The 14,289-nt window shown below is 40.2% G+C and overlaps 1 protein-coding gene across 4 annotated transcripts in view; it reads left to right on the top strand.

Moving 5' to 3' along the window:
• Positions 1–14,289, top strand: part of LOC150090568 (E3 SUMO-protein ligase PIAS2-like) — a 391,669-nt gene that overhangs the window by 183,078 nt on the left and 194,302 nt on the right. For all 4 annotated transcript variants that reach the window (XM_090378789.1, XM_090378788.1, XM_090378787.1 and 1 more), the window contains one exon: positions 13,351–13,511. In XM_090378789.1, the coding sequence (XP_090234915.1) occupies positions 13,351–13,511 (161 nt within the window). The remainder of the gene's footprint in view (positions 1–13,350; positions 13,512–14,289) is intronic.

Here is a 14,289-nt window from a genome sequence, read left to right as displayed (position 1 = left end):
GGAGGAGGGGTTATGCTGTTAGTTAAGAAACACAAAATCGAAGGAAGTGCATCCAATTGACGTTGGTGGACAATGCAATGTTGAGCCTGTTTGATGTGACATAATCACTAGGAAAGGAAAAAATGAGTGTAGATGTCTGTTATAGGCCTAATGAATCTGATCAGTATAATGAGCAATTGTGCAGAGAAATAGTGGGCCAGTAAATCAGTGTCTCTTATAATGGGGAAATTTTAATTTCCCAGAGATCAACTGGAATATGTGGGTTGGTTACTCACACACTAGCAAGACTTTTCTGGATTTATTAGATGATTGTTTTCTACAACAGCATGTTCAGGAGGCAACTAGAGGGAGTAATACTCTTGATCTGATTATCAGTAGTGATTCTTCATGCATTAAGAATCTGCAGATAAAGGAACCAGTAGGTGGCAGTGATCACAGTGTGCTGAAGTGGGATTTACTCAAAGAGGTAAGTACCATTAGCAGTAAAGGGAAGGATTTTTGCTTTCGTAAAGTTGACTATGGTGGGTTCAGACAGTATTTAAATTCTATATGGTGGTACCAACTGATGATGTTACCAACAGCAAATTCAAAATGGGAAGCATGATGATGTTATCAACAGCAAATTCAAAATGGGAAGCATTCAAAGAAATAATCTTGGAAGCTGCTAGGCTTTTCATACCAACTAAGAAATATTGTTCAAGATTTAGGCCTAAATGGATGTCAAATGAACTAATTGGATATGTGGCAGAGAAGAAAAATGCATGGGATACATATAAATTAACAGGTGACACAAAGCCTATGATAGATATAAGCTGTTCTGTAACCAAGTCACAAAGGAGGTTAGGCAGGCAAAGGCAGATTAAGAGAAATCTTTGGCAAAGGATGCAAAGAAAAACAGCAAAAAGTTCTTTACTTATGTAAACTCTAGAAGGAAGGGGATGAATCAGATTGGTCCACTTGATATCGATGCTTCAACAATTGATGATCTTGCTCGGGTAGCTAACAAACTAAATGAATATTTTGCATCTACATTCACACATGAGGAGTTATTGAGAGACGGGAATGCCAGAAGTGTATTAAACTCTGGCAGTAAGCTAGATAATCTTGTAATATCTGAGAGTAAAGTGGAGGAGGAATTGTTGAAGATAAACATAAGAAAGGCACCTGGGGTGGATGGAATCTATCCAGTTATATTAAAGGAGGCAGCAAAGGAAGTAAGCAAACCCTTAGCCATAATTATGAGAGATTTCTTGGACCCAGGGGAGGTACCCATGGACTGGAAATTTGCAAATGTGACCCCTATCCACAAAGGAGGATCAAAGGTGGAGACAGGTAATTACAGACCTGTTAGTTTAACTTCTGTTCCAGGGAAATTAATGGAGGCACTGGTTAAAGAAGCATTACAGGATCGTCTAGTCAAGACTTCAGTTATAGCTCGGACACAGCATGAGTTTGTTAAGGGGAAGTCTTGTCTGACCAATTTGATTGGATACTATGATGTAGTCACAAAGGAACTAGATGCAAATAATAATTTTGATATCATATATTGGGATCTTAGAAAGACTTTTGATACTGTTGCACATGGAAAACTGCTGCAAAAATTGGAGCAGTGTGGCATTGGAGACAAATTGCTGCTATGAATAAAGGGATGGTTGAGTGGGTTTTGTATTCATTAATGATATTGATGATAGAATATCAGGCTTAATGTACAAGTTTACAGACGATGCGAAGGTCGGCAGGGTTGTTAATGACGCTAATGACAGTACGCTGCTGCAACAGCATTAGCATTAGTAGAGGCATTTGATGCAAGAAACAAGCTTATGCAGCATCAGCAAAAAAAAAAAAAAAAAAAAACACTTCCCTTTCACCCCTCTGTTCGTTCAAAATACCTGTGCAGCTGAGCCTTAAACTTATTTAGGCTATCAACTTCCATGGCAAGGGATGGAAGTCTGTTCCACCAGCCAACCACCCGCTGGCTAAATGCAAATTTCGGCACGTCTATCCTACATCTGTCTTTCCTCAATTTGAATTTATGCCCCCTCAGGTGATTCTTCTGAGCGAGAGGAAGAATCCCATCAGCATTGAGCATGCTCAAACCATTCAAGGCTTTATACACCTCTATCAGATCACCTCGCTGGTGCCTAGTCTCCAGACACTGTAATTTGCAAAACTTAAGCCTTTCTTCGTAAGAGCACCCCTTTGTTCCATTCACTAATCTTGTTTCCCTTCTCTGTACTCGTTCCAGCAGCTCTACATCCTTCTTGAAATGAGGCCTCCAGACCTGTATACAGTACTCTAGGTGTGGCCTGACCATTGCCTTATACAAGGGAATAATCACCTCCTTATGCCTGCTAGAAAAATTCCTATATATCATTGACAATACACCATGAGCTACTCTTGCAGCCCGTCTGCACTGCTCAGAGAACTTCATATCTGCCTGCACAACCACCCCCAGGTCCCTTTCATTCTCTACCACTGTCAGCTTAGTACCACAGACGTTGCTCTGGGGTTGCTGTTTCCCATATATAGTACTTTACATTTGTCAATGTTAAACTTCATTTGCCACCTCTCAGCCCATCTGCTCAACCTTTCCAGATCCTGTTGCAGCAGCATAGTGTCAGTAGTGTCCTTGACAACCCTGCCTACCTTTGTATCATCTGAAAACTTCGACATTAAGCTTGATATACCATCATCAATATCATTCATGAATACAGAAAACAATAATGGACCCAACACTGAGCCCTGAGGGACTCCACTAATAACATTAGTTCACGACGAGCAGCGTCCATTGATTACCACTCTCTGTCTTCTCCCCCTCAGCCACCCCTTTATCCACAGCAGCAATTTGCCTCCAATGTCACACTGCTCCAATTTGTGCAGCAGTCTTCCATGTGCAACAGTATCAAAAGCCTTTCTAAGATCCAAGTATATAATATCAAAGTTATTCCCTGCATCCAGTTCCTTTGTGACTGCATCATAGTATCCAATCAAATTGGTCAGGCAAGACTTCCCCTTAACAAAACCATGCTGTGTTCGAGCTATAACTGAAGTCTTGTCTAAATGATCCTGCAGTACTTCTTTAACTCGTGCCTCCATTAATTTTCCTGGAACAGAAGGTAAACTCACAGGTCTATAATTACTTGTATCAGCCTTTGATCCTCCTTTGTGAATTGGGGTCACATTTGCACATCTCCAGTCTGTGGGTACCTCCCCTTAGTCCAAGGAAGCTCTCATAATTATGGCTAAGGGTTTGCTTACTTCCTCTGCTGCCTCCTTTAATATAAGTGGATAGATCCCATCCACCCCGGGTGCCTTTCTTGTGTTTATCTTCAACAATTTCTCCTCCACTTTACTCTCAGTTATTACAGGATTCTCTAGCTTACTGCTAGAGTTGAATACACCTCTGGCTTTCCCCTCGCTAAATAACTCCTCATGAGTGAATGTCGATGCAAAATATTCATTTAGTTTGTTAGCTACCTGAGCAGGATCATCAACAGTTGACCCATTGATATCAAGTGGACCAATCTGATTCATCCCCTTCCTTCTAGAGTTTACATAAGTAAAGAACTCTTTGCTGTTTTTCTTTGCATCCCTTGCCAAAGATTTCTCGTAATCTGCCTTCGCCTGCCTAACCTCCTTTGTAACTTGGTTACAGTTCAACTTGTATCTATCATAGGCTTCTGTGTCATGTGTTAATTTGTATGTATCCCATGCATGTTTCTTCTCTGCCATATGCCTCATCAGTTCATCTGACATCCATTTAGGCCTAAACCTTGAACCATATTTCTTAGTTGTTATGTAAAGCCTAGTAGCTTCCAAGATAAGTTCTCTGAATGCTTCCCATTTTGCATTTGCTGTTGGTAACATCATCAGTTGGTCCCACTGTATAGAATTTAAATACTGTCGCAGTCCATCGTAGTCGCCTTTCCGAAAGCAATAACCCTTCCCTTTACCCCTGATGGTAGTTACCTCTTTGAGTAAATCCCACTTCAGCACACTGTGATCACTGCCACCTAGTGGTTCATTTATCTGCAGATTCTTAATGCATGAAGAATCAATGCTGATAATCAAATCAAGAGTATTCCTCCCTCTAGTTGCCTCCCGAACATGCTGCTGTAGAAAACAATCATCCAATAAATCCACAAAAGCCTTGCTAGTGTGTGAGTGACCAGCCCCCAAATTCCAGTCAATATCTGGGAAATTAAAATCTCCCATTATAAGACTCTGATTTACTGGCCCACTCTATTTCCCTGTACAGTTTCTTATTGTACTCATCAGAGTCATTAGGCCTATAGCACACTCCTACTCTCAGTTTTGATCTCCCAATGCTTATGTCACAACAAACTGACTTGACACTGCACTGTCCAGCGATGTCCACTGGCTTCACTTCCTTGGATTTTATATATTTCTTAACTAATAGCATAACCCCTCCTTCCTTTCTATCCAGTCTATCCTTTCTGTAGACGTTGTACTCCCCAAATTCCAGTTCTGCATTCCTTATATCTGTGTGACACCACCTCTCTGATATCCCAACAATATCTGCCTTTGTTGTTTTGAGCAATACCTCAAATTCATCAAATTTATTTACTAAACTCCTAGCATTGGTGTACACGCAAGTATACATGCACCTATTTCTATTCTTAGCTGCCCTAACACAACCCATGTGTTTACTTGTACCCCAATGACTCCCAGCAGTCTCTGAAATATCCTGCATCTTATTTTCCAAGCTGCTGCTCATTCCAATAGAAGTTGTGCAAGAATCACCTTCACCTCTGCCTACGGCTACTGTTAAACTATTAGTCCTTGTATCCCCCAAGCTATCAGTTTTCCGACCCACCTAATACTGCCTCGATAGCATCAGCAAATATTCTTGCACCCTTTCTGTTTAAGTGTATCCCATCCCTGTAGAAGCAATCTCTCCTGTTAACAAGTACAGTCCAGGCTGAAAAAAATTCTACCCCTTGAGCCTTGCACAATCTTTCAAGGGCCGAATTGATCGACAAAACTCTCATCATATACTCCCTCCTATCGTGTCTGGGCAGAATTGCAGACACTTTCAAATTCAACCCTATTTCACGGCTTTTTTTCAACAGTGACCTGTACTTGTTAAGCAATTCTGCCGGTCTCCTACTCTTGATATCATTAGTGCCAACATGTACAACTATATCACCTTTTGTGCCCTTAAAAGATGATATCTGCTCTACAACGTCATCAACCTTTGCCCCTGGCAGACATACCTTGGTCCTGTTCCACCTATCCTTTTTACAAAGCATGTTGCCCGTTTCCCTGACAATAGAGTCACCAACAACTACTAGTTCCTTTGGGACCAGTGCATTCTGCCTTGGGGGTTGCCGCTGTGTTGCGCGATGACCAAGTGCAAGCTCTGGCATTGATGTGGGCAGCTGAGAGCTTGATGGGCCCCTCAGTTTAGTTCCTTCGAGGGCATCCACCCTGTCCTTCAAGCTCTCATATAGGCCCATAAGAACGCTGAGTTGTTGCCTGATTTCAATACACTCCTTGCATCGCGCACACACAAAGACATCCCTCATGGCAATATCATGTCCCGTACCTGAATGCTCCACAAACATCATGCAAGCTGTGCATTTTAGAAGGCTGTGATTCAGAAGGCAACTGCCCCCCTCAGTTCTCCTCTGAGCCACAACACTTCCATTAGCTTGAGCCTTTTGTTTTGCTACTCTGGTCTGAGTCATGATTTCTTTTAATTTAAATAAAATTTCAATTTCAGTTTATAACCCTAACTTATCTCCCAACAGGATCTAGAAAAGTTGAGCAGATGGGCTGAGAGGTGGCAACTGAAGTTTAAAATTGACAAATGTAAAGTACTACATATGGGAAGCAGTAACCCCAAAGTAACATCAACTGTGTGGTACTACACTGACAGTGGTAGAGGGTGAAAGGACCTGGGGGTAATTGTGCAGACACCTATGAAGTTTTCTGAGCAGTGCATACAGTCTGCAAGAGTAGCTCATTATGTGTTGTCAATGATATACAGGAATTTTTTTAGCAGGCATAAGGAGGTGATTATCACCTTGTATAAGGCAAAACCACACCTTGAGTACTGTATACAGCTCTGGAGACCTCATTTTAAGAAGGATATAGAGCTGTTGGAACGATATTAGCATCCCGGTGATGCTAAGAAAAGCAAATCCCTGGCCAGAAAGAAGGCCAACCAGATTAGTGAATAGAACAAAGGGTTGCTCTTACGAAGAAAGGCTTAAGTTTTGCAAATTACAGTGTCTGGAGACTAGGCACCTGGGAGGTGATCTGATTGAGGTGTATAAAGCCTTGATTGGTTTGAGCATGCTCAATGCTGATGGGATTCTTCCTCTTGCTCAGAATGATCGCCTGAGAGGGCATAAATTCAAATTGAGGAAATACAGTTGTAGGATAATGTACAAATGTTTGCCTTTAGACAGCGGGTGGTTGATTGCTGAAACAAACTTTCATCTGTTTGTTGTAGAAGTTGATAGGTTAAACAGATTCAAGGCAGAACTAGACAAACATTTGGAGCGAGTGGATGGGTGAAATGAGAAGGGGGTGTTTTTTTTTTTTTTTTGGCTGATGCTATATAAGCTTGCTTTCTTGCATCATGTGCCCTTGCTAATGCTAACTTAACAAACCAAAGCAAAATAACTTTAGCATCAACCATTTGGGCTTGTGGTGGAGACGGACCATCATGAACTCACCACAAGTTACTGTCATCAGAAAGTAGATCACTACTATCTATGGCATTCTGATCTCCTCTGGAATACTTTTAAGAAAATCAAATAACTGTGAGAAAGATACTCTAGAATAAAACAAATCACAAAGTTTCTTGAGTCAGAGTGAGAGTCTGCTACTCTAGATCCACAAAATGTGGACATTGCATTAGAATGTGGAGGCCAGTCAGGCCCATATGGAACAACCTGGACCTCAGACCACATCCAGTCAAGAAGCAACAAGGGCGTAAACCTCTGATCCACAGTTTGATGAGAAGACAAGAAATCACACAATTGTCTTCCTTTCTTAGAATTAGTCCACTGTTCTTGCCAGATGGTATCTAATTCAATTCATGGATCCACCCTGTTCAGATGACAAAACCAGGCCATTGGCTACCCCCCCCCTCCCCAACTCGGCATGACCGGATGCCCAGTAGTTCCCTTGGAGCCCCTTCTTCAACAACGAACAAGACTTCACCACAAGCAATTCAGCTGGGACCTTCTCAGCTAACACAGTGCCTCTGGCGACAGTTTGACACATCCCGGTGATGCTAAGAAAAGCAAATCCCTGGCCAGAAAGAAGGAACTTGTAGTGCTGTTTGTAGCTTGCCCTCCCCTAGCCCCAGCCACAGAAGTTATGATCGAGTTATAGATATTGTCATAGAGGAGGTGGAGGGCTCTCCTCTTTATACCTGAATCAACACGTGACATACCGGAGCTTGGCATGCAGCCACTTTACCCTCTCTTTCAAGTAGTTTGCATGAACCAGAAAACTAACTCTTCTAGGCAAACACAAAGGTAACAGGTCCATCCAATCACCCTGAGCAAAGTCCTTAGAATGACAAATGGGTGCCCAGGACATATTGAATGGGATATTCACTGACAATAATCATGAGTTCATTCACTGCATCCTCAGATGAGAAGTCCCTTTTGAACCCAAATTGTCTGCAAGAGGCATGTCACAAGCCCCATAATGAAGTATCAGGTACCCAAGACCCTATAGGTTGATACAAACAAGGCCCATTCATGGGTCACTCCAGACTCTTAAGGATCAACCTCAACACAGCTGTCTTCCAGATGGAGGGAAAAGCATCCTCCTTCAGACAGGTATTATATAAATTCAAAAACAGACCAGAATAAGCTTCCTGGACCTTCTTAACAACTGCATCCAGCAAATCTCTCCTGGTAGCCTTGTTATTCTTGATCAGATCGAAGGCAGCATCCAGCTCCTCTGGAATGAAGGGCAACTTGCTCCATTCTGCCATGTAAAACAAATTTTCTTGTATAATTGCCTGCTGACTCTCATTGTCAGGTCTGCTGATAACAAACAACTCATCAAGAATCCGAACTGTAGAAGTAGACTGGCCTAAGGATTCCATTCCATCACTACCAATTGAGAATATAACCTCATTCAAGTAAAAATTATCAGTTATAAGTCAAACTGTAGGCCAAGGGTCGGCAGACCCTCTCTCTCTTGAACAAAAGCCTGCCAACGATTTGTCTCTGGTATAGTCCTAAAGTAAGTCACCTGCAGTCTCTGATAGATCACTAAGTTCATTCGTGCACTCACTTGAAAAGTTATGTTGCACCTGCTGGTAATGTTTCCATAAAATATGAACCTTTCTTCGGAGGTCACTGAATGCCTCAGCACGTATCTCAATGGCCAGCACTTCCTCCTGAAACACTGCTCACATGCACCTTGAAGAACTTCATCAGAATATTCCACCTTCCAGTCAGCAGCCATCATCTGCTAATCTTTACACTGTTGCAACAAAACCTACACAAGAGCAATAAAATGCTCCTAACATACATTTTTCAGGGAAACCTGGTTTCCCTTCAGATTCTAGGTGAAAACGCACCCTGAATCTGAAAAGTAATGATCTCCGTTTCCTCAAAACATGCCCCAAAATTGACTCAGTGTAAGTCGTAACATCAATAAAGGACTCTTCTGACAGAGAAGGCAGGCAGTTACTCTGAATCAATAAACACAACCATCCCCGAGGAAGAAAGGAACTCCTCAAAATTGCATCCTCTCTCTCAGGACCTCCTCCCTCTCCAGAATGTTAATCCAGCATTTGTATCCATACCCACCACTGCATTGGCAGCACCTGTTGTGTGCACCACCTGCTCAAAGTATTCTACATACTTGGACTGATGGTGGGCAGTAAAGAGATATAAAGTATATTGGACCCAGAGACCCAATAACCACAGTGCACGCAACATGTGAAAAGCACAGTGTAGTGATCACAGTAACAAACAAGTTTGGCTCTCTGGTAACAATAGCTGCATATGGAGTCCTTGGATCCTCAACAGCCCCCTTTATCTTTTAGGATAGCCAGTAACACGATTCCTCAATGTATATGGCTTGGTGCCTCCGTAGCCAGTTGGGCAGGAGCAGCAGTGCGTAGCACACGCTTCTTGATTAGACCGGGGTTTGAGCCCATGAGCACCAAATACGGAGGATGCAGAGAGGTCAGGAATTAAGACCACCGCATATCCGGAGCAATATGGCCTTAGTTGTTAATGCTCCTAAAAAAAAAGAAGTATATGGCTCCTGCAACAACACTAGGTTTATCGTTCTCTCCTCGAACTTCGTCAATTGCCAGACTACGTTCGAAGCTCTCTGGGCATTAATCTGCACAATCGAATTAATTTATCAGCCAGTCTGTTATTTGTCTAAAAATATCTACCTCTCATGCATATTTCAGATGTGACTTATCTACAAGTGCCCACAAGGCATCTTTCTCCTCCAGCAATTAGTAAAAGTCGAGTAGTCCTCTTTCTTTGTACTAGTTCTATAAGAATGACCACAAGATTTATGTTATCTCGAAGTGTCGTATTTAATTTAAGTCAACCAAAAATGATAACTCACTCTATTTATGAAAAATTTGCTGGCCAAAATAACCATTGTTCCAGTCTGTCAGGCATAAATTACTTCATTAAATTCTTACCTGTTCTTTTGATTTGATTCTTATAGTAGAGACATTTTTTGCAGCAGTATCATTCCAAAGAACCATTCAGTGTGAGTAATGCAAACTCTTATTATTATTGTTGTTGCTCTCTTATATTATTTCTCCCTGATTGGGGGCTCCCTCCCACCCCTTGACGGGTATTGCTACAAAGCACACAGGTGGTGTCTGGTGTTATGATTGGACAAGGAACTCTTTGACTATCCTACAGGTGTTCAGGATTGCAACTTTCTTGAGTTCCTTTTAGGTGTTCTCTGAGAGGCCTATTGCTGCTAGGCTGTTATATAGGGTTTTTGGCACCGGTGGTTGACACGATGATTGCGATGGTCGTGAATATTACTATTACAGGCAACCTTCATATAACACGGTAGTTAGGGTCTTATAAAATCTCATGTAGTGCAAAACAGTTTTATACGGGACTAAGAACCAATACAACAAGAGTGATTATGTTGTAAAAGCTAACAAAAATGCACCTTTTTTTTTATATCGGAAACTTAATTTTTATTTTAAAAAAATAGTAATAACTGAACAAATATCTTAAACTGTGATACATTGACATATATCAGATAAAGTAAAAAAAAAGTAAAGTGCAGCCATTATCAACCCATTGCAGGATGGAAGCCTCCTCAACAATTCATGCTGAGAGAAATGGACCATAATCTGCCACGCTGGTCCAGTGCGGATTGCCAGGTCGACCGTATTCAGCAGTCAGGGGCTTGAACCCCAGTCTACTCAAAGAGTGTGTGCTACTGCACTCCCGCTCCTGACCACTTGGCTACAGAGGCCTTCTTCCAGCCTAGCTTCAGATAATATATGTTAATTTTTCTTCCTCTTCATCACTGCTAAGCACAATCAAATGAGAACATTTTCTCTGTTTCAGAATATCATAACCTTCTGAACTTTCTTCTGCCACATCTAGATTTCGTGTATCTTCTGCTCTCTTTAAGAAATAAGTAATCTGGGATTGTTTGCTTTTGCTTGATAGATCTTTGTAAATTGCATGGCATTAGCATTAGTAGAGGCATATGATGCAAGAAAGCAAGCTTATTGCAGCATCAGCCAAAAAAAAAAAAAAAAAACCCTTCCACTTCACCTCTCCGTTCATTCAAAATACCTGTCCAGCTGAGCCTTAAATTTATTTAGGCTATCAACTTCCACAACAAGGGATGGAAGTCTGTTCCACCAACCAACTACCCACTGGCTAAAGGCAAATCTCTGCACATCTGCAGAGATTGGATGAAAAGGTTTACACAAATAATTATAGACCTGTTAGTTTAACTTATAATGGAGTCACTGGTTAAAGAAGTGATGCAGGATCGCCTAGACAAGACAGTAATAGTTCAGACACAGAGTGGGTTTGTTAAGGGGAAGTCTTTTCTGACTAATTTAGCATTAGCATTAGTAGATGCATTTGATGCAAGAAAGCAAGCTTATGCAGCATCAGCCAAAAAAAAAAAAAGTAAAATAAATAAATAAAAAATAACCTCTTCCACTTCATCCCTCTGTTCGTTCGAAATACCTGTCAGCTGAGCCTTAAACTTATTTAGGCTATCAACTTCCACGACAAGGGATGGAAGTCTGTTCCACCTACCAACTACCCGATGGCTAAAGGCAAATCTCTGCACATCTATCCTACATCTGTCTTTCCTCAATTTGAATTTATGCCCTCTCAGGTGATTATTCTGAGCAAGAGAAAGAATCCATCCCATCAGCATTGAGCAAGCTCAAACCATTCAAGGCTTTATACACCTCTATCAGATCACCTCGCTGGTGCCTAGTCTCCAGGCACTGTAATTTGCAAAACTTAAGCCTTTCTTTGTAAGAGCAACCCTTTGTTCCATTCACTAATCTTGTTGCCCTTCCCTGTACTCGTTCCAGCAGCTCTACATCCTTCTTGAAATGAGGCCTCCAGACCTGTATACAGTACTCAAGGTGTGGCCTGACCATTGCGTTATACAAGGGAATAATCACCTCCTTATCCCTGCTAGAAAAATTCCTGTATATCATTGACAAGACACCATGAGCTACTCTTGCAGCCCATCTGCACTGCTCAGAAAACTTCATCCCATCAGCATCTGCCTGCACAATTACCCCCATGTCCTTTTCATTCTCTACCACTGTCAGTGTAGTACCACAGAGTTGACACGTTGCTCTGGGGTTGCTGTTTCCCATATGTAGTACTTTACATTTGTCAGTGTTTTCATTTGCCACCTCTCAGCCCATCTGCTCAACCTTTCCAGATCCTGTTGCAGCAGCATAGCGTCAGTAGTGTCCTTAACAACCCTGCCAACCTTTGCATCGTCTGCAAACTTGGACATTAAGCTTGCTATACCATCATCAATATTATTTATATTGTTGATGAGTATGGAGAAGCTCCCTTTTGAACTTTGTGCTCCTTTCAGTTGAAGGATCTGCATTCAAAAAATAAGATTCTAATCGCTCGGGTAAGTTTGTCTTCTCATATGCTTTTTAGTGTGTAAAATTTGTAACTTCAGAATTTTCATCTGCGCTATCACCCTCTGAATTGATTGCTTCATTTAAATTTAAACTTTTTGCAACATATGATACCTTTTCCTCCTTTTTAAACTGTTCCAAAATTTGCATCTTTGATCCTAGAGAAATAGTTTCTTTTGAGCAGTACTTTTTTACTTTCCTGAGGCATATTTAGGGCTGGAATTTAATTCACAACAAAGAAATTCTCCCAATATGCTTCTTAAGAACAAAGTTTGATAATACATACCAGAAAAATTTATAAACAATCAAAAACCAAAATAACCTTACAAAAAACCTTAAAAGGCACTAACTGCATGCTTCGAAGTCACAATTTTTTATAGTCTCAAAATAAAGCACAAGATTGATAGTACAGAACCTAACACAGTGATTTTCCAACAAAATAAAATATGGGAATTACTCAGTCGTCACAAAAAATAATGGAAATGTTAAAAATTTACATCCAACATAATAGTAGGGTTTCCCCCGCACAAAAGCTCAAAAATACCGTGTTATGCAAAAGTTTGCTACAGTTCTCTAACCGTGTTAGAGCAAAACAGTGTTGAAGTACCGTTTTATACAGGGGTTGCCTGTATTTGAATATTGTAGTTTCTTTTTTATATCAGTTTCAGTTTTTTTTCCCCATTTTATAATGTAGCTGCCAATAGTTAAATTTCCTTAATGTTGTTAGTAAATGCAATACACACTGAAGAAAGAATATATTTCTTTTCTTTACAGAAAAAAAAAATCATTGCAAGTCATGCCTCCTTTTGAGAGAGACAATATTGTTAAATATTGTCTCTCTCTCTCTTGAATATCTGGATGATATAATTTGGTTCTCTCAGTGATATAGTTCGGTCTCCTGTAGTAAATTTTAGAACAACTCCCAAATGCTGCAAAAATCTAACCCTGAGGATGAATTTTGATGTTGAAATCAAAACATACCCTATTTTATGTAGGTTATTGGGATTTTTTGGGTTTTAATTGTACCAGTTGTTCTTTGTATGTCAATGAACTAATGGAAAATTTTTTATAAATCTTTATTTAATTAAAGATTTATTAAATCTTTTATTTAATGTGTTCTTGCTTTATTTTTATTTTATTTTTTTTTATTATTAAAAACTCTTTGGAAAACTGAAACACTAAGATTTACACATAGATTTTTCTTTTAGCTGGGCAAGATGAGGATGCAGATTCCGTGTCGGGCAATCACTTGTATACACCTTCAGTGCTTCGATGCTTCATTATACTTGCAAATGAATGAAAAAAAACCGACTTGGATTTGTCCAGTGTGTGACAAACCAGCTACTTTCAAAAATTTAGTTATTGATGGGTAAGCTATTTTACTTTATAATTGAATATTGGTTTTATTAATTTTTAGAACATGTTGGATCGTTGAAGACACGTCATTTGAGTATAAAAAGAAATAAGTTAGATTGTTAACTTCTCAAGATTTGGGCTAGGGATGAAAAAGAGCTGTAAATGAAGCTTGAGATCTTGTCAGAAGAAGTTGTCTGAATTTAGTAGATCAGAAATGTAAAGGGCATTATTTAAATTAGAACTGAGATCACATATCTGTGAAGTGAGTTACAAAAGTTTTGTGAAGTTGAATTCTTTGAGTTTAGCTATTCATGATGCATTGATGTAGATGAGGGAAAGTTTGAGGAGAGGCAGATGTACAATGTGATGAACTGTTTTTTTTTTTTTTTTTTTTAAGGTATTCCATGCATACAGCAAGATATACTCAACATTTTTAAGATAAATGTGACCATAACTTCCTCTATGCAGAGCTGTCAGAGAAGAGTAAGATTATTTAACTGCTCTGAATTCTTCCTAGAGCATTTTCAATTTGTTAAATCTAGTGGCCACTCTGCAGAAAAGATTGGTCGCTAATAATTTATGTTGCTTAAATTTTCAGGGTATGGCTTTAAAACTGTAATCTTTAAATATTGAACAGTGCTCCCTGATGGCACTTGTCAGAACATCCCCTGATGGCACCTGTCATAACCTCAAAAGACAGGGCTTCCACTGAATGATAGAAGAGATGGAGGAGTTTTGCTGTAGAGGCTAAAAGGTGCAGGAACTTTACTGTAGAGGCTAAATGTGGTTTC

Source organism: Mastigoproctus giganteus, chromosome 1 (assembly GCF_048544385.1).
Source record: "Mastigoproctus giganteus isolate SK-2022 chromosome 1, ASM4854438v1, whole genome shotgun sequence".
Lineage (NCBI taxonomy): Eukaryota > Metazoa > Arthropoda > Arachnida > Uropygi > Thelyphonidae > Mastigoproctus > Mastigoproctus giganteus.
Note: the sequence above shows the minus strand (reverse complement) of the source record. Positions and strands in the feature narration are given on the sequence as shown.